Source organism: Sprattus sprattus (assembly GCF_963457725.1).
Source record: "Sprattus sprattus genome assembly, chromosome: 7".
Lineage (NCBI taxonomy): Eukaryota > Metazoa > Chordata > Actinopteri > Clupeiformes > Clupeidae > Sprattus > Sprattus sprattus.
In genome coordinates this window covers 417,501-435,000 of record NC_137926.1, presented here as the reverse complement: position 1 = coordinate 435,000, position 17,500 = coordinate 417,501, and the positions used below count along the sequence as shown (strand labels likewise).

At 43.4% G+C, this 17,500-nt stretch overlaps 2 protein-coding genes across 3 annotated transcripts in view; both read left to right on the top strand.

Annotated features, from left to right (window-relative positions):
- palm2akap2 (PALM2 and AKAP2 fusion) overlaps positions 1–12,803 on the top strand; it is a 103,920-nt gene extending 91,117 nt beyond the window's left edge. For both annotated transcript variants that reach the window (XM_080842159.1, XM_080842160.1), the window contains 3 exons: positions 1–989; positions 4,733–4,923; positions 8,005–12,803. The exon at positions 1–989 is cut by the window's left edge and continues 1,295 nt beyond it. In XM_080842159.1, the coding sequence (XP_080698285.1) occupies positions 1–989; positions 4,733–4,923; positions 8,005–8,115 (1,291 nt within the window). In that variant the 3' untranslated portion in view covers positions 8,116–12,803. The remainder of the gene's footprint in view (positions 990–4,732; positions 4,924–8,004) is intronic.
- A 1,291-nt stretch (positions 12,804–14,094) lies between these two features.
- Positions 14,095–17,500, top strand: part of slc46a2 (solute carrier family 46 member 2) — a gene marked incomplete at both ends in the record, with an annotated part of 19,456 nt that continues 16,050 nt past the window's right edge. The window contains one exon of the mRNA XM_080842975.1: positions 14,095–15,067. Coding sequence (XP_080699101.1) covers positions 14,095–15,067 — 973 coding nt within the window. The remainder of the gene's footprint in view (positions 15,068–17,500) is intronic.

Here is a 17,500-nt window from a genome sequence, read left to right as displayed (position 1 = left end):
GGAGGAGATCGACTCGGGCCTGGACGACCTGTCCGTCCGCTCACAGGACACCACGGTGCTGGAGACCCTGTCCAATGACTTCAGCATGGACAACATCAGCGACAGCGGGGCCTCCAATGAGACCATGAGTGCCATCCTGGAGAACTCCCTGGGAGACTACTCCTTCCCCTCCACCCCGATGGCCACCACTCCCGTCAACGGGAAGTCTGACCGGGGCGGCGGGTCACCAGATGAGCACAGTGTGTCCCTCTCCTACCAGGCAGACAGCCTGACGGAGGAGGAGCTCGAGTACCACGCTGGAGTTCTCGTCCAGAACGCCATCCAGCAGGCCGTCGCCCAGCAACACGAGGACTGGGAGCCCAGGCAGGCCACCCAGCAGTCGTCCCCAATCCCAGAGAGACGTATCGAGGTGGTAGAGCCTTCACCGCCTTCTTCTCCACAACCTCAGGAATCTCCAGTTTCTCCCGTGCCTGCACCCACTCCGTCTCCCAGAGCGTCAGCCCCCGTGGAGGAAAAGAGAAGTGCATGGTCTCCCACCATCACCGTCCAAGCTCCAGTGGCGCCCAGCGTCCTGCGAGTTCCCAGCATGGCAAACAGCGCCCCTCTTGATGCTCCTCCTGCTCCAGTTCCAGAACCCGTACACACATACAAGCCGCCCAGCCCATCTCCCCCTCCCAGCGAGAAGCAGGAGTTCAGCTACTTCAGCAAGTACTCGGAAGCAGCAGAGCTGAGAAGCACCGCATCTGTGCTGAAGAACCACGACGCGGAGGTCAACTCGGGCCCCTTCAAGCTGCGCTCCCGCAAGCAGAGGACCCTGTCTATGATCGAGGAGGAGATCCGGGCGGCCCAGGAGCGCGAGGAGGAGCTGAAGAGGCAGCGGCTGACACAGTGCCTCCGACCCCAGCGTGCGCCCGCGCCTGCGCCAAGCCGCAAGCAGAAGACCAACAGCCTCCCCACCAAACTCGTTCTTCCGGGAAAGACAGCACCAGGTGAGGGATCACTAACCAGTCCTCTCAAAAGCACCCACAACAGCACAATAGGAGTTTACAGTATAATACATTTTACATTGAGCCATTTACCTTAGAGTATATATACTATCATACACAGGTGCACCACATCTTACATAAATAACATAACTAGTCTTCTAAAAATGTCAACACCCAAAGCACCCCTTGTATGAATTTACATCATGTTACATTTGCAAATGAGCCATTTTGTAGGCAGTTTCTTCAGACACTATACAAATACAATTATACTTTAAGCATAATCACATGCTCTTATCAAAAATGAGTAAGGTTTTAATTGGTCGGTTGGTTTTTAACTGCAGCTGGTATTGTTCATTCATTTCAATAGAGATTCTATTTGAATTTCAACTGAAACAGATTTCTCAGTTTAAATAATTTAAATGTTGGGGTTGTGTTTATTCTGGCCAGCCACAACAAATTTGTAGATTGCTATAGTGTCTAGGGTTAGGGTTAGCTCCCCTATAGTGTCTATGGTAAGGGTTAGCCCTGTAGTGTCTATGGTAAGGGTTAGCCCTGTACTGTCTATGGTAAGGGTTAGCCCTGTAGTGTCTATGGTAAGGGTTAGCCCTGTAGTGTCTATGGTAAGGGTTAGCCCTGTAGTGTCTATGGTAAGGGTTAGCCCTGTACTGTCTATGGTTAGGGTAGCCCTGTAGTGTCTATGGTTAGGGTAGCCCTGTAGTGTCTATGGTTAGGGTAGCCCTGTAGTGTCTATGGTAAGGGTAGCCCTGTAGGGTCTATGGTTAGGGTAGCCCTGTAGTGTCTATGGTAAGGGTATCCCTGTAGTGTCTATGGTTAGGGTAGCCCTGTAGTGTCTATGGTAAGGGTTAGCCCTGTAGTGTCTATGGTAAGGGTTAGCCCTGTAGTGTCTATGGTAAGGGTAGCCCTGTAGTGTCTATGGTTAGGGTAGCCCTGTAGTGTCTATGGTAAGGGTTAGGGTTAGTCCTATAGTGTGCCTAACCCAATAGTCTCTGTGACTCCATCTTGTTAAATTAGCCCTTAAAGGAATTCCTCTGGGCTCTCCTGTCACCCGTAATGGGCCGTAAAGTAAACCACTGACAGTTTGTCATTATGGAAATAAGTACTTAGGTCTGCAGCAACTGGATGTTATTCTGTGCAGAGGGAGGGAGACAGAGAAAAAGATGGAGAGAGTGGTGGAGCGACAGAGAGCACATCTGCACAAAATCAGTGACCAAGCAGGCATTGGTAATGGCATCGACAAACCAAACATGCTCTACCCTTACCCAAGAGCCGCGCGCTGGCACGATCCCAAGCGCTACCCTTACCCTAGAGCCACGCGCTGGCACGATCCCAAGCGCTACCCTTACCCAAGAGCCACACGCTGGCACGATCCCAAGCGCTACCCTTACCCAAGAGCCGTGCGCTGGCACGATCCCAAGTCATTATCCCCTGAGGATGACCCACCAAGGGAATTAGTAATGTACACAAAGCCAAAGCTGTGTTAATGAAGCCAGGCCAGCCGTGCCATAGTGCCGGCTAAACCTTACCCTCACCCCAGAGCTGTAATTACCTGGGAGGTTTGTTTATGTGAGCCGCTGCTAGAACGCCCTGATTGCTAATGAGAAGCATCGTCCTCTCTTCAGGAAATAATAATTGGCTTCCTAACTTTCACCACTGACATTTATTAGTCACTGATTTGTTGTCGTATGACCAGAGTCCCACAGGCTTTAATGGAAGAGGTTTCTTTGAGGTCCCGGCCTTCGCATGCTATATCCCACAGTCCTAGAGCTACCACATGGGTGTGTGAGTCAGCTCCATTAGCTTCTTCAAAGGCCTGTCACAAAGCAGCCACTCCTCTGCAGCTGTCCCCCTGCAGCCCTCGACCAATCAACCTCACATTCCTGCTCCGAGTCAAGTGTGAGCAATGTTTGGGGATCCAGGTGCAGTTATTTACCGAGGTTTACAGAGAGGTGGGTTGGCGAATGTGTGTGCGTCTGTGTGTGTTTCCTTGGGAAATGTAAGGCATGTGCCTTGCCTTGCTGTGAGGAAGTTGAGGGATTTCAGTGGGACAGGTTTGTGGCTTGGTGACAGTCTGCCACCTGCTGGTATAATGGAGTACTGTAAGGAGACTAAGTGAAGAGTGTTGCCACCTGCTGGTATAATGGGGTACTGTAAGAAGACTAAGTGAAGAGTGCAGCAGTTGTGTTAATTATTGTGTTAGATTATGGAATGAACTATTTCTGTCAAACACCAACACAGTGGTGCTTGTGAAAATCTAATGATGGTTGTAATGCAATCTCTGGTGGTTCTGATGCAATCTCTGATGGTTATTATGCAATCTTGGTTGGTTTTACTGAAGTGGTTCAGTGGCTAAAGATAGTGTAGCATTTTCATGTCATTGTTTTACCATCTTATCTACTGATGTATGTTCAAGCAATTAACAGTTAATATAAAACAAACTTTAGGGAAGCAACAGTAATGTTTAATTGGTCTGTAGATTGTTTGACGCTAATGTTTTAACCTATAACTTATGAGATATAAAGTATCTTTTAAATATTAACATAAGAGTTAACATAAACAATACACTAACCTCAGTATTAACAAGCATGAAGTAATATATTATAAGTAACACTTACTGTTTTAATAATGTAAGTTAAAGGAATTCAAATGCAAAACATCATCTATATCTTTAACTATTCTTCATAGTCAAAACTGTTCACCTGGCAGGTCTGTTGTGTCTGTTGTGTGCCCGGTTTGGCAAAGGAATGTTTGGCTTTCTGAATGATGGCCGTTTGCCAGCCCCTTTGAAGAATGAAGTCATTATTATCACAGTGGTCAAGAACCCACTGAAATCCATCTGTGCAATACCATGCCGGCATATTCGTTTATTGGAATGTGGCTGGGGAAGGCATGCTTTGTACTTCCTCCAAGGCCTTCTGTGGCTATGTGTGGCTGATCCTTCTGTGGCTATGTGTGGCTATGTGTGGCTGATCCTTCTGTGGCTATCTGTGGCTATGTGTGGCTGATCCTTCTGTGGCTATGTGTGGCTGATCCTTCTGTGGCTATGTGTGGCTGATCCTTCTGTGGCTATGTGTGGCTATGTGTGGCTGATCCTTCTGTGGCTATGTGTGGCTGATCCTTCTGTGGCTATGTGTGGCTATGTGTGGCTGATCCTTCTGTAGCTATGTCTGGCTGATCGTTCTGTGGCTATGTGTGGCTATGTGTGGCTATGTGTGGCTATGTGTGGCTGATCCTTCTGTGGCTATGTCTGGCTGATCCTTCTGTGGCTATGTGTGGCTATGTGTGGCTATGTGTGGCTATGTGTGGCTATGTGTGGCTATGTGTGGGTGATCCTTCTGTCCCTATGTGTGGCTGATAAGTCTGTGGCTTCAGTCCACCGGTCTGTCTGGCTCACTTATTGGAGCCTTTTCAGGAGAGCAGCTGGATTTGGAAGGGCTTCTAGGAAAGGTCTGCACCGTACAAATTCACTGCTTGAAAAGGCCACAACTTAATTCTTAAGATCTACCAATTCCAGTTATTAGTAGTATTGTAGGTACAAAGTTCACCAACAACATTGAGACCAACAAGTGTACACTAGGTTTCTTTAAAGAAAACATTTGGTGAAAGGTTCTTAAGCAAGGTGCTTTTGAACCTTTTCTTCTATATGTGTGTGTATGTAGATGTGAAAATCTACATCATATATGTATATGAATGCATACGTGTGTAAAAATCCCAAATCTCCTCTGCAGGCAAGATTGAAAAGATTCGGCCAGCCCCCCCGGTCTCCCCCTGCTCCTCCGAGGGACCCCTCCCCTCGCCCCTCTCCGATCTGGGAAGTGACGACTCTGGGGGCCGAGGCCCCAAGAACCTCATGCAGACCCTGATGGAGGATTTCGAGACCAACAAGGTTAAACGTCGAGAGAAAGTCGACGACAACAGCGTAAGTGTTGTTCTCAGCCAATGAGATTCCAATGCACACCTCATTGGATTCCAACACTTACCCCATTTGATTCCTATTCGCAGTGTTTATGGAGTGTTAAGAATGTCACATTTGGACGTTGCTGTTTGTTTTCTCGCATTGACCACTCATGCTAACATTGTTACTGTTGTACACCATACTGTTGTGTCCATTAGAAAATGAGATAATGTTTCCAGTGTCCTAAAGCATGTCAGCTTTGTGTCCGTTTTTCAGCATAATAAGATAAAAAGCTTTTGTTTGGGATTTCAACAAGAACACAGTACCACTCAATCCATAATGGTTGCCCGAATCTGAAACAAGTTTCTATTTTAGTGGACAGACGATATGGGCGTGCTCACACTTCTCTGTTGCCTCAATAGACGGGACTTTCTGCCATGGGAATAAGAGAATTGAAACAGAATGACTTCTTAAAAGAGGCCAAAAAATAGGATGCATGCCAACATTTGCCAACAGTTGCCAACAGGCCACATAAGGGCGACCTTAGGTTACCTCAACCGTATACAGTCTTCTGATAAACCACACAGAATCCCACCCCAACGTTATACAGCCTTCTGATAAACCCAACCCCTACACACCTCTCTCCTGGCAGGTTTGGGGGACCACCAATAAAAGTTTGACCTTAAACTGTGAGACCGGTCAAAGTAAAACACCCTTTGTTAGGTGAAAATTCACTCTCAAGTTATCTTAGGACTTCGGAGTTGTAGAACAGTATATTTATTCAATAAAAATTGCAATCAGGCTCACTCTCAGCAGAAGGATGAAAGTGAAGCAATTTAACTTACATCGCACAGGGTTTATGTTCTTAAGATTGATCTACTCCTGACGCCATACATGTTTAACATCTCAGATGTAATAGCCACTCTTGACTAAGATCTCTAACTGAGCTTCCTGTCTTCCAAGGATGTCAGTTTTACACGAGGAGGCACAGTTCGACCCTCCCTCTCTGCCTCTCCCCACTGAGATCAGCCAATCATAGACAATAATCAAAGTTACACATATACACAAGAACACAGAAAAGCCATGTCCCTGCTTACATAAGCACATGCTTCATACAAAGTAATTATTAATACAACACACTCGATTAATACATTCTAAAGTCATTAACAGTGTTTGGAAATGATCTCCATCACCCTTTTAAGCCAAAAATATGTAACTGACTACAAACACTGTACCCACTTGCCAAGCATCCACAACAATGTCAGTATTATATCATTCACTCAGGCCAAAGGCAAGCCTTAACCTGTTCAGCAGCAGAGGGAATTGTGAATGTGTGGTTTGGAACACGTTGATATTAAACAGGGTTCAAGGTTTGCTTCTTCTCTGCCAAGTGTCTCACCAGTGACTGACTCTAATGTTGCCTCTCTCCCTCTTGTCAGTACGCCCGTTTAAAGCTCGCTAGTGATGTTACATCAGAGGTACCTGTCAAAGTGCTTGATTTGCAAGTGTTCGATTGGCTATCCTTTCCATGTTGTCATTTGCATGTTCTCCTTTGTTGTTGTTGTTGTTATTGTTTTTCTCATTGTTGTTGTTGTTTTTGTTTGTTCGGGGCCATTGTTGTCGATGGGTGTAGCATGATCCCAACGCTGTGACACGGATCCGTGTAAGTGTTGGTGTTGCCCGGAGACTGCGGCTATGAGGAGCACAGCTTCTGGAGTGACGTGCTCTAACGAGTGCCCTAATCCCATCACCACTTTAAAGAGCACACACACACACAGTCTGAGTAGAAGCATTGGCACCTTTCTACACACACTGCTGAGGGTTCAATTAGTTATTTCCCAGCTGCACTTATAGGTCTTCACTATGGTTCAGGAACCAGCAATGTCCAGCCTTTTATGTGACAGATGACAACAGTGACCCTAATCCTAACCCAGATTACACCAGTAACTTGTACAAATACTCTTTCAAAGAATAGAAGATGTCAAATCTTAGAACAACTGTGTGCAGAAGACAAAGTTCAAAGTTCCTGATTATCTCAAACATATTGCTGACATAATACCTGAAAGCCTCAAAACAGTAAACGGATGTTAGTCCATAGTCATAGTTAATGTCACAGTCAGATCATTTCAATTCAACACAATTCAGTTAAAATCATCTCTACACTATATTTTACATTAATTTGTTTTTAATAATTACTAAATTAATCGATTAGTAATTATTTATTAAACATCAATGCAAGTTAGTGACCACTGCACTCTGTTTTGAAACTATGAAAGACATCTCCTAGCATGTCTGCAAAAAGGGGAACTCTGTTTGCCATGAAAGCTTTGTGTTAGAAGTTAGTGATAATCTCTACACAGAGCAGAGATAAACGACTGGACGTTACACAGAGCAGAGATAAACGACTGGACGTTACACAGAGCAGAGATAAACGACTGGACGTTACACAGAGCAGAGATAAACGACTGGACGTTCCACAGAGCAGAGATAAACGACTGGACGTTCCACAGAGCAGAAATAAACGACTGGACGTTCCACAGAGCAGAGCTAAATGACTGGACGTTACACAAGGAGGAGATAAACGACTGGACGTTCTGGTTCACTGGAAAAGAAAAGTACTGCCTTCCTCCTGTATGCAACACCTGTTAACAAACCCCACAAAAGACCTGCCCACTCGGCTCTGTGATGTGGCATGGCAGCCTTTCCTCTGCTGTGATATTGATGTGTATTTATTTTAAGCCTGTGTTTTCTCAAGCTTGGATTCACATGAGCGTGTGTGTTTGTGTGTGTGTTTGTGTGTGTGTGAGCATGCGTTTTGTGTGTGAGTGTGTGAAGTGGAAAAATGAGCAATCAGCAATCTGTGTTTGAGCATGTGCGAAAAGCTTCAAATGGCTGACAAAGCCATGGATGGTTTTTTTGTGCATGTGTTGGGTGTTGAAATATGCTGACGTGACCTAGACCACAGAGAGCTTTATATCACTGTCACATTGGAAACTGTAACTCCATCAGAGTGGATTGAGATAGAAAAGCTATAGTATAGTTTAGCGGTTTGGAATGAGGCATTTCATTCTTGTCGGAAAACTAAGCCATGTCTTCTTTGTCCAGGTCCTGGAGGCTACCCGGGTGACCCGTCGGAAAAGCAACATGGCACTTAAATGGGAGGCAGGGATCTACGCCAACGAGGGCGAGGAGGAAGAAGAAGAGGAAGAGGAGTAGACACCGCTAACACCCCCCCCCCCCCAAACATAGGAGTGTGAGCTAAAAAAAAAGGGGGGGTGGGGGAGCATCTCCACAGGACAACAACATTGTATTTATTTAAGTGAGGGGGTTTCATATCACAAGACCAACTCATCGATGCTGACTGTTGAAGTTGGACATGAAGACACCTGCTGGGGATGTGGACGAGCCGCCGGGGCCAAACATAATGCGGGCCCATATTTACCCACTAGTTACCCCTAGTTACCTTCTAGTGGGATCGCTTCCTTCCGTTGCTTCAAGGTTTCTGTTTTTGCAATTTTTTACTTGGTATTTTTGGAAGCGTGTGCATTACTGGGGAATGTGCTACTCTGAGCATGGAACTTGATGTTGGGTGTTATACTTTTTGTTTTGGAGCTTTTGAGGACAATTTTTAAGATTGAATGGACACAAACCTGCCTTTTAGTCATTGAGAGGTCTGTTTTTCAAGGACTGGTTGCTCTCAAACGCAGCCAGTGTCAGGTTTGGCCCCGGAGTGATGGAGGTTTGGTCAACACATAGTTTCACACCACCCATCAGCTTTCACAAGCTACAAGTATAAAAGAATTTGGCCTATTTCTACTGAACCGAAAGGACTAAATATCTATCTATCTAATCATGTTTATTCTCACATTTGAAACTATTGCTGCACTTCTGCTTTTGATTTCTTCTCAGCATCATTAGAACCCTAACCCAAACCCCTTAGAAAAGAGGATCCACCGGTTTAGAACCCTGACCCCTTAGAACAGAGGATCCACCGGTTTAGAACCCAAACTCCTTAGAACAGAGGATCCACCGGTTTAGAACCCTGACTCAAACCCCTTAGAACAGAGGATCCACCGGTTTAGAACCCTGACCCAAACCCCTTAGAACAGAGGATCCACCGGTTTAGAACCCTGACTCAAACCCCTTAGAACAGAGGGTCCACCGGTTTAGAACCCTAACCCCTTAGAACAGAGGATCCACCGGTTAAGATAGAATTACAGGAGTAAAAAGCATGAATTTCCTGTAACATGAAAATAAGCAAATACAGTAGCACCTGGCTAATGAGAACAGGGCCCATGGGTTAGCCAAGGGTTATAGCGAGGGTTAAGGGTCAGCGTTAGGGTTAGGGTTAAAGGTTAGGGTTAAAGGTTAGGGTCTCAGCCCGTCAATCAAGGTCTCAGCATGTTAGAGAGGAACTAAGACCAACGTCTCCAGGAGGGAAATGCCTTTGTGTGGCTGTGCTATTCTCTATTCACTCCAAAGAGGAAATGAGAGGAGGTGACCAAAAAAAAGAGACAGGATGTTGATTGTTTGTTGATGCACACAGATGGGCCCAACTGCTGTTAATGGAACATACCTAAAAATGCACTTGATAGTTTTACGAGTGACGAGAGAGTTTATTTTTGCATTATTCAAAGTCTTTCAGGGGTGCATAGTCATGTATCATTAGTGAATAGAGTCAGTGCAGACAATCAAAGCATGTTCTGAATGATAACTATCAGTACTGCCAATATTATGAGACTGGCATTGGCTGCAGCCAAGAGAAGAAACACTTGTTATCAATATAATGTGTTGAGTTCATTGACTCATACTTGAGGAGTCTGCACACATCTGGTCATTAAATGCAGTCCTGCTATAAGCATTAGGCTGGGGATGCAGCGGTCCACTGTGTTTGGGCAACAGTTCAGAGCAACATCACTTCTAACAATTTCTCTGATTGGTCTGATCTGTTGGATTTGATCATAAAATGTCAATTCAAGGTCGAAAAACAAATGATATTTATCATTAGCAGAGTTGCATCCATAATAGGGCAGTATGTGCAGGTCGTGGGCGTATAAGTGCAAAGAGGATTGATTGTTTTGCTTGGCATGTAATGGTTTGGTGCTTGGGCATTTAGGAACAGTGGAGTTTCACTGAGGAACCTGCTTGTCATTATGGGCAAGGAGATATGTGGGAACTGCCAAGTGAATGCAGTCGGTTTATTTGCAGACAAGAGAGTCTGCAGGGACTTAGATTACAGAAACAAAATGAGAAGAAAAAGAAAGTGTGAATGAATGCGTGAACAAAGGGAAAAATTTAAATGACAAGCATTAGTTCCAGTGCATTTACATTAGCTACAGTGCATTTACATTAGTTACAGTGCATTCACATTAGTTACAGTGCATTTACATTAGTTAGTTTACATTTACATTAGTTAGATTACATTTACATTAGTTAGATTACATTTACATTTAATTGCACTTGGATAGACAATGATAAATGTGTAAGAGGCCGAATGCATATTGCCTCCTGGTGTTTGAGCGGAAGTGCCCAAGTTTGAGATGAGTTGGCCCAAGGATTCTTCTTTACAGCAATATGATTTCCGTGACTCCTCTGCATTATCAGGGACAGTTCTGAAACCAAATGCGATATCTCTGTTTTCAGACAGAAGAAAACTGAGCACGAAAGACAATGACAACATGAAGAAACAGTGTGTATCCAGCCAGTCAGTGTGTGTTTTACCCAAGCATCTACAAACTTAACGAATCCACTACCCTAAGACGCTTTCCTTTGTAAAATGTCAAGAATTCCATTGTTGATGAGCATGTGCTATTAAAAAAATCTCCTTTTTATATGCATATAATATATATATATATATATATATCGATATCGAAAAGTATTTAACGGACTGTTGTTAATGTCCCTTTATAAGTATTCTTTATAGCTTCAGAATTTGACTGGCACATAGGTAGTGCACTTCCATCATGGGACGTGTTTATTTTGTATTGTGGTCCATGACGTGAACAAGTATATTTACTGGTGTGATGTTGTTAATGCAAAGCGATTGATTTTTTATGGGTGAAGTGATGTAAACAGTCCCTCACTGCTACTCACACGTCCATCTGAAGAGAAAGACAATGTGAGACTCTGCAGGAGTAATGAAGTGGTATTTAGTAGCTGGCTATGAGGAGGGGTATGTGTACATATATATATAAAAAGCCTGATGACAATTGCCCTCTTGTTTATTGGAATTGGCAAACCAATTAGGTCCAGGGATAACGATGAGATTCCCCCATGCAGTCCACTTGATTTGTACTCGGGTTCTATGATGTGGAGAGTGAATGAATGGTCAACAAGTTGCTTTTTTACAAGGAGATTATTATTTTTTATTTGTGCAGTGAGGACAATGTACTTATGGATGGAACATGTTTTTTTGCAAATGACTGGCTTTTCAGTAGTGTGTATGCTTATTTTTTTTTTTAAAGAAAAAAAATGATAATTCTATCTTCTACTAATCGGTGTATCCCGGGAGGGTTAGGGGTGCCTACTGTGTGTGTTCTGCACAAATGCAGAGGAATCTTGCTTATACTTGCAGCTTGCCGCGCGTCTCCACTTACTGCTGTGCTGTATGTATGTAACTGGCACAGCTAACGGTTTCAAGTAGTCAGGTTTTGTTTTAGTTTTTGTAGAATACACAAATAGCACAATGTATTTCAAGTATTTTTGATAATAATGCTGAATTGCTCCATGTTATGATACCATGCAAATGGATTAAGGGTGATGAGGTTTGATTCTTAAGCCTTCAAGTGATGGTTACAATTGGCAGCTCTTAGAGTGATGGTTAAAGCTGGACACTCATAGAGTAATCAAATTCATTGTGTGATGATGAGATTGAAGATGTTTGTTTCTGGGAAAGGAATAAGGTTTCAGCGTGCACCCAGTCTACCTGATTGTGTCCTGCTGCTGATCTTGGAAAGGAATAAGGGTTCAGCGTGCACCCAGTCTACCTGACTGCGTCCTGCAGCTGATCTGGGGACAGTATAACGCCAACAGGTTACGGACTCTTTAGGGAGAATTTAATGGAAGCTGCACAAGAAAAAAGCATCACACTTAAACAAGAGCTGCGGTTGGGCCTCACTTCATACTGGTGGACCTAAATTACAATATAATTGAGTACAGTACTCAGGCAAGTAGACAAGTGGACAGGAGACTGAACCCAACCCTAAACTAAGCCTTAAGGTTAAGCTGAAATGCTTCTTATAACCACATGTGTTTTTCAGTAAAGCATACTGTGTAGTAATGAATGAGTGAGCTGTGTACTGAACACATAGTACTGGAGGACGCATACATTAGAGTGAAGGGTTGTGTGGATAACTGGCCTCCTCAGATGCATTACGAAGAGACACTTGAACACATGCAAACACAGTATTAAACCTGTCAATGAAACTGAAGCTATGTAGAGGCCTAGAATTCATCTACAGGCAGTGAGCAGCTGACTTTATTCCTTAACCAGTAGCTATGTAGAGGCCTAGAATTCATCTACAGGCATTGAGCAGCTGACTTTATTCCTTAACCAGTAGCTCACGCAAAGTGTGGAATGTAGGATCCTTCACAAAACACAGCTGTAATGCTTTCTGTTGTTAATAGTAATACTGACTATTGCATTATCCAGTGTGATGTCAGTGTGGCAGTGTGGCTTACTGTGCTTGTAAAAGGGTGAGGGTAAGGGTTCACTGTGTGGTTCTGTTCACAGGAGGAGGTTCCAGAGGAGTCCTGAAGAGGACATGATGATTATGAGAGGATTTGTTCCCCTGGGTTAATATGTTAACCACTTGTATGTGCATATTCTGCTTATATTGTTTTATAGTTACTGTAAGCCTCACAATTATACACGTATATAATTATTTTCTCATTAAAAAATTGTTAATTTGGTTGTGTATTTTGTGTTTGCTTCCTCTTTTAAAACTGTTTTGAGAACATGTTCTTGTTTGGTGAATAATTTCATACTTTATCCCATGAAAAAGTACTAAAGCAAGTAGGTGTTTATGTTAGTGTGTGTGTGTGTGTGTGTGTGTATGAATTAATGCAAAAGCAAGCAGGTGTTAATGTAATGCCATAGAAACAGATCCCCCCTAGACCTCACATTTAGGTCAATCTCATTTCAGGAAATGAAGTTTACATGGATTTAGTTTGTTTAGTTAATGATAAATATCAAGATACAATGACAACTTGTCTTGAATGTGTCTTGTATGTATTTATAAAGAATATAAGGGCTCGAGTCAACCTGTATGCCCTTATACTGCAAGTTCAAAGCATGTCTACAATCATTTAAAATGTTTTTTATTCTATTGCATCAGGAGGGCAAATCTACACAACACAGATCTATCACAATACGTTACTGTCAAATGTTGTAGTTATAGTTGTAGACTACTATAGACAGTGGTGAATCATGATAAACGAAGACAAAAAGTTTGGGGTGGGGGGGGGTGGAAACACTTGTAAGAGACAGAGATTTTCCAGAGATAAATAAACAATAAACAGATAAATATTACAGCGAGTGACAGGCAAAAGGTATGTCTGAAGTGCACGTTTAAACGTTCCCACCGTTTAAGCCATTAAGAGTATTCCAAAGGCTGGGGCCATAGAAACTAAAAGCTGCTTCTCCATGTCTCTTTGTCCTGGCTTTTTTAACTGTTATGATTTCAGGGCCAGAAGACCTCAGGGATTAACTGGATGATGATAAAGCATCTCTATGAAAGCACCCTAAATAGGCCTGGCACAAAATGCTTTTGTTGGTTTGTTTGTTTTTTTAAGAAGACGTGTGGCAATATAATTCGTTCAGCTTCACTTCACCTCGACATATTCATGAGCATCAGGTTATGTGCAGGCAATTTCCGCCACGTAGCAGTGCCTTACGAAATAGCCTTTCGTTGACTTCAAATGTAACTTCCCCGTGTCTGAATGACGCCACCAATACGCCCAAGCCCTTCTCTTTTCAAACACGGAAATGTAATCACTTAGATAAACTGGTTTTACGGGTAGCAGCCAACACTTGATGACTTGAAGCTGTGTGTGACACCTGGCAGAGCTTGTTGCCGGAATAATTTCTGATGGAAACGTTAAAGGATTATTTCTGACAGTTAAGAGGGGTGGTTAGCTTTTCCGGTCTATTTTGTCTATTTCTCTGTCTATTTTGTTGCTTCACATCGGGTCATAATGGTTCGCTGTAACTTCGGGATGACCATCGAACCTGTGGTCCTCTGCGCCCAGGTTGCCAGTGCATTCTTTGACACTGGTCTGCAGTCGGTCGTTAAAGAACGATTCGAAAATAACACAGATTTCACCGACTCTGGCAGTCAGCAGAAAGCTATTTCAAATTTCTACATGGTTTATACCATGTTGGGAAAATTCGTCCCTATCATACCTGCTATTATTTTAGCCAAATGTGGAGACAGGGGTTACAGAAAGTTACCCATAGTCGTTCCTATGATCGGTTACTTTATCGCCAGGCTGTTTCTTGTTTTTGTAATCACGTTAAACTGGCCCATTGAAGTTCTGTACGGTGGAGCGGTGGTCCACGGTTTGTGTGGGGGGTTTGCCTCGTACTGGGCAGGTGTAATGGCTCTGGTCTCCCTCAGCACGTCCGAGGATGAGAGGTCTATCAGCATTATGCGAATAGAGTTAGTCTATGGTTTAGCTGGACTGTTCGGGAGTCTGGTGTCAGGCCACCTCTTCCAGCTGTACACAGTCGAGGTAAAAAGTGGCGTCATTTTGGTTGGACTGAGCGTGATGTTGTATTTTCTTTGCTTTCTGTATTCAACATTCGTGCTTCAGACTGCGCGGTCAGCGGAAGCCAGGGAGCGTCGCGAAAGCATATTGGAACACAGATTTAAAAACACCACCAACATTGCGCTCCTGTTCGCTGGAGGCATCCTATATGACATTGCAGTCGGGGGAGGCATGGACATCCTGGTGTCTTTTGTGATAAAAGAGCCACTTAACTGGGACGCAAGGCAGATTGGATACGGCAACGCTGCAGGATTTATGATCTTCATAACAAGTTTTTTGGGAGTGAAAGTGTTTTCCAGATACGTCAGCGACGCATCCCTGATTATAATCGGGATGTTTTCGTTTTGTGCCGGGATTTATTTCATGGCCTTTGTGACCTCAACGTACATGTATTATCTTGGTAAGTAGAATAGGGTATTAGAGACTTGAAGAGGAGAAGTTGCCCTCGAATTATAAAGTGAAATTGTGTATTCAACTGCTTTAATGGAATAATAATAACTGTGGTAAATTAAAAGAAAGCCCACATCCACACAGTTGTGTTAATCTTGTGACAGTTTACATTACAAGCACAAGGTCTTTGCAATTCCTTGAAATCATTTTCAGCAATGTTTTGTGAGTATGTAAGTAGACATTTGAGGCTGAATGTAATATAATATTATATTGTAAGCATGCACATGGCAAGAAAGCCAAAAATATGCTTTACTCAGATTGACAGCAATATAATATCAAATCATAGCATAGCATGTCATGTTATATAATAAAAATCAGGTGAATGGCAGAGGCACACAGTGTGTGTGAGTATGTGTGTGTGTGTGTGTGTGTGTGTGTGTGTGTGTGTGTGTGTGTGTGTGTGTGTGTGTGTGTGTGTGTGTGAAAGCCAGAGACACAAAGGCAAAGGAATAGAATGGCAATGTCGCCCTGATCTTGCACTCACATTTCTGCATGTGCCCACAGCTCCCAGACCAGTCCTCATGCATATGATATGATATTTTATTTTATTTTCATCTTATAACATGATGTTAGGTGAAAATTCACTCAAGTTACCTCAGGCCTCCAGAGTTGTAGATAAGTATATTTATTCAACAATAATTCTCGGGGTCACTCAGATGAAAGGGAGGCAAAAGCAGCACAAACATCGCACAGGGTTAATGTGCGTTAACATTTACACCATAATGATACATGTCAGCAGAAATAGACACACGTGAACTAAACCCTCTTTATGTCATCCCGGCTGCTTTCTGTCACACATGCATTCAGTAAAAGATGGCAGGATAGGCACAGTTCATCCCTTTTTATCACCTAATCCAAACATGGACAGAAGGTTCCTTCTTTTACGCATGTAGCTTACACACATACACCGACTTAGTGGCGTCAGCACTTAATAGTCTAAGTTACACACACAGAAACACAGAAAGCCATGTTCCTGCTCACATAAGCACATGATTCATACAAAGTCATTATTTCATACAAACCCATTCATTAACACATTCTCTGATCATGAATAACGTTTCAAAATTAATCCTATCACATGACATAGCTTGACATGATATTATATTGCTGTCATTTTGAGTACGGCGCGTCTTTGGCGTTGGCTTTTTATCTCGACCCAAACAGGGAAGTGAGACAAAACACTTCTAGGTGATATGGTGATAAAGTCTATGTGTGTGTGTGTGTGTGTGTGTGTGTGTGTGTGTGTGTATGTATGTGTGTGTGTGTGTGTATGTGTACGTCTGTGTGGTGATATGGTGATAAAGTCTGTTGTGACTTGTTTTTGGGGATTCCAAATTTACAATGAGGAACCTAACCTAACCCTAACTCAATGAGGAACCTAACCTAACCCTAACTCAATGAGGAACCCATGTGATAAGAGCAAAGTATCTTAGACTCAATCTGCCAATCAAGCAGCCCTTGAGCAAGGCCGCTACCCCACACACTCCCTCACTCCCAGAACCCACCCCACACACTCCCTCACTCCCAGAACCCACCCCACACACTCCCTCACTCCCAGAACCCACCCCACACACTCCCTCACTCCCAGAACCCACCTGGTTCAGGGGGAACGAGAGCATTTATTATTACAGTTTTCAGGAAATATTAAGCATGGGTTCAGGGAGTTGGCTTACATTATATAATATTAGATTATTAAATTATGAAACTATATAGACCCGTTATAGACATATATATAGATTAATGATGACTTATTATATTATACATAGATTATTAAGTTATTACAGTTAGGGTTAGGGTCAAGCTATTATAGACATATATTTTTTTTAGATCTATCATATTATAAAACGATTATTAAGAGATTACAATAATGGTGAGGAGACAAGAAGGAAGTAAGTTATTTTGTTTTGTGAATGCATTGTTGGATTACTATTGTTAGATTACTATTGTAAGATTACCTTTGCTCTCCCTCTCTCTCTCACTGTCTCCCCTCTCTCTCTCTCTCTTCCCTCTCTCTCTCCCCCCCTCTCTATCTCCCCTCTCTCTCCCTCTCTCTCTCACTGTCTCCCCTCTCTCTCTCTCTCTCCCTCTCTCTCCCCTTTCTCTCTCTCTCCCCCCCCCCCTCTCTCTCTCTCTCTCTCTCTCTCTCCCTTCTCTCTCCCTCTCTCTCTCTCTCTCTCTCTCCTCTCTCTCTCTCTCTCTCTCTCTCTCTCTCTCTCTCTCTCTCTCTCTCTCTCTCTCTCTCTCTCCTTCTCTCTCCCTCTCTCTCTCACTGTCTCCCCTCTCTCTCTCTCTCTCTCCCCCCTCTCTCTCCCTCTCTCTCTCTCTCTCTCTCCCTCTCTCTCTCTCTCTCTCTCTCTCTCTCTCTCTCTCTTTTCCCTCTCTC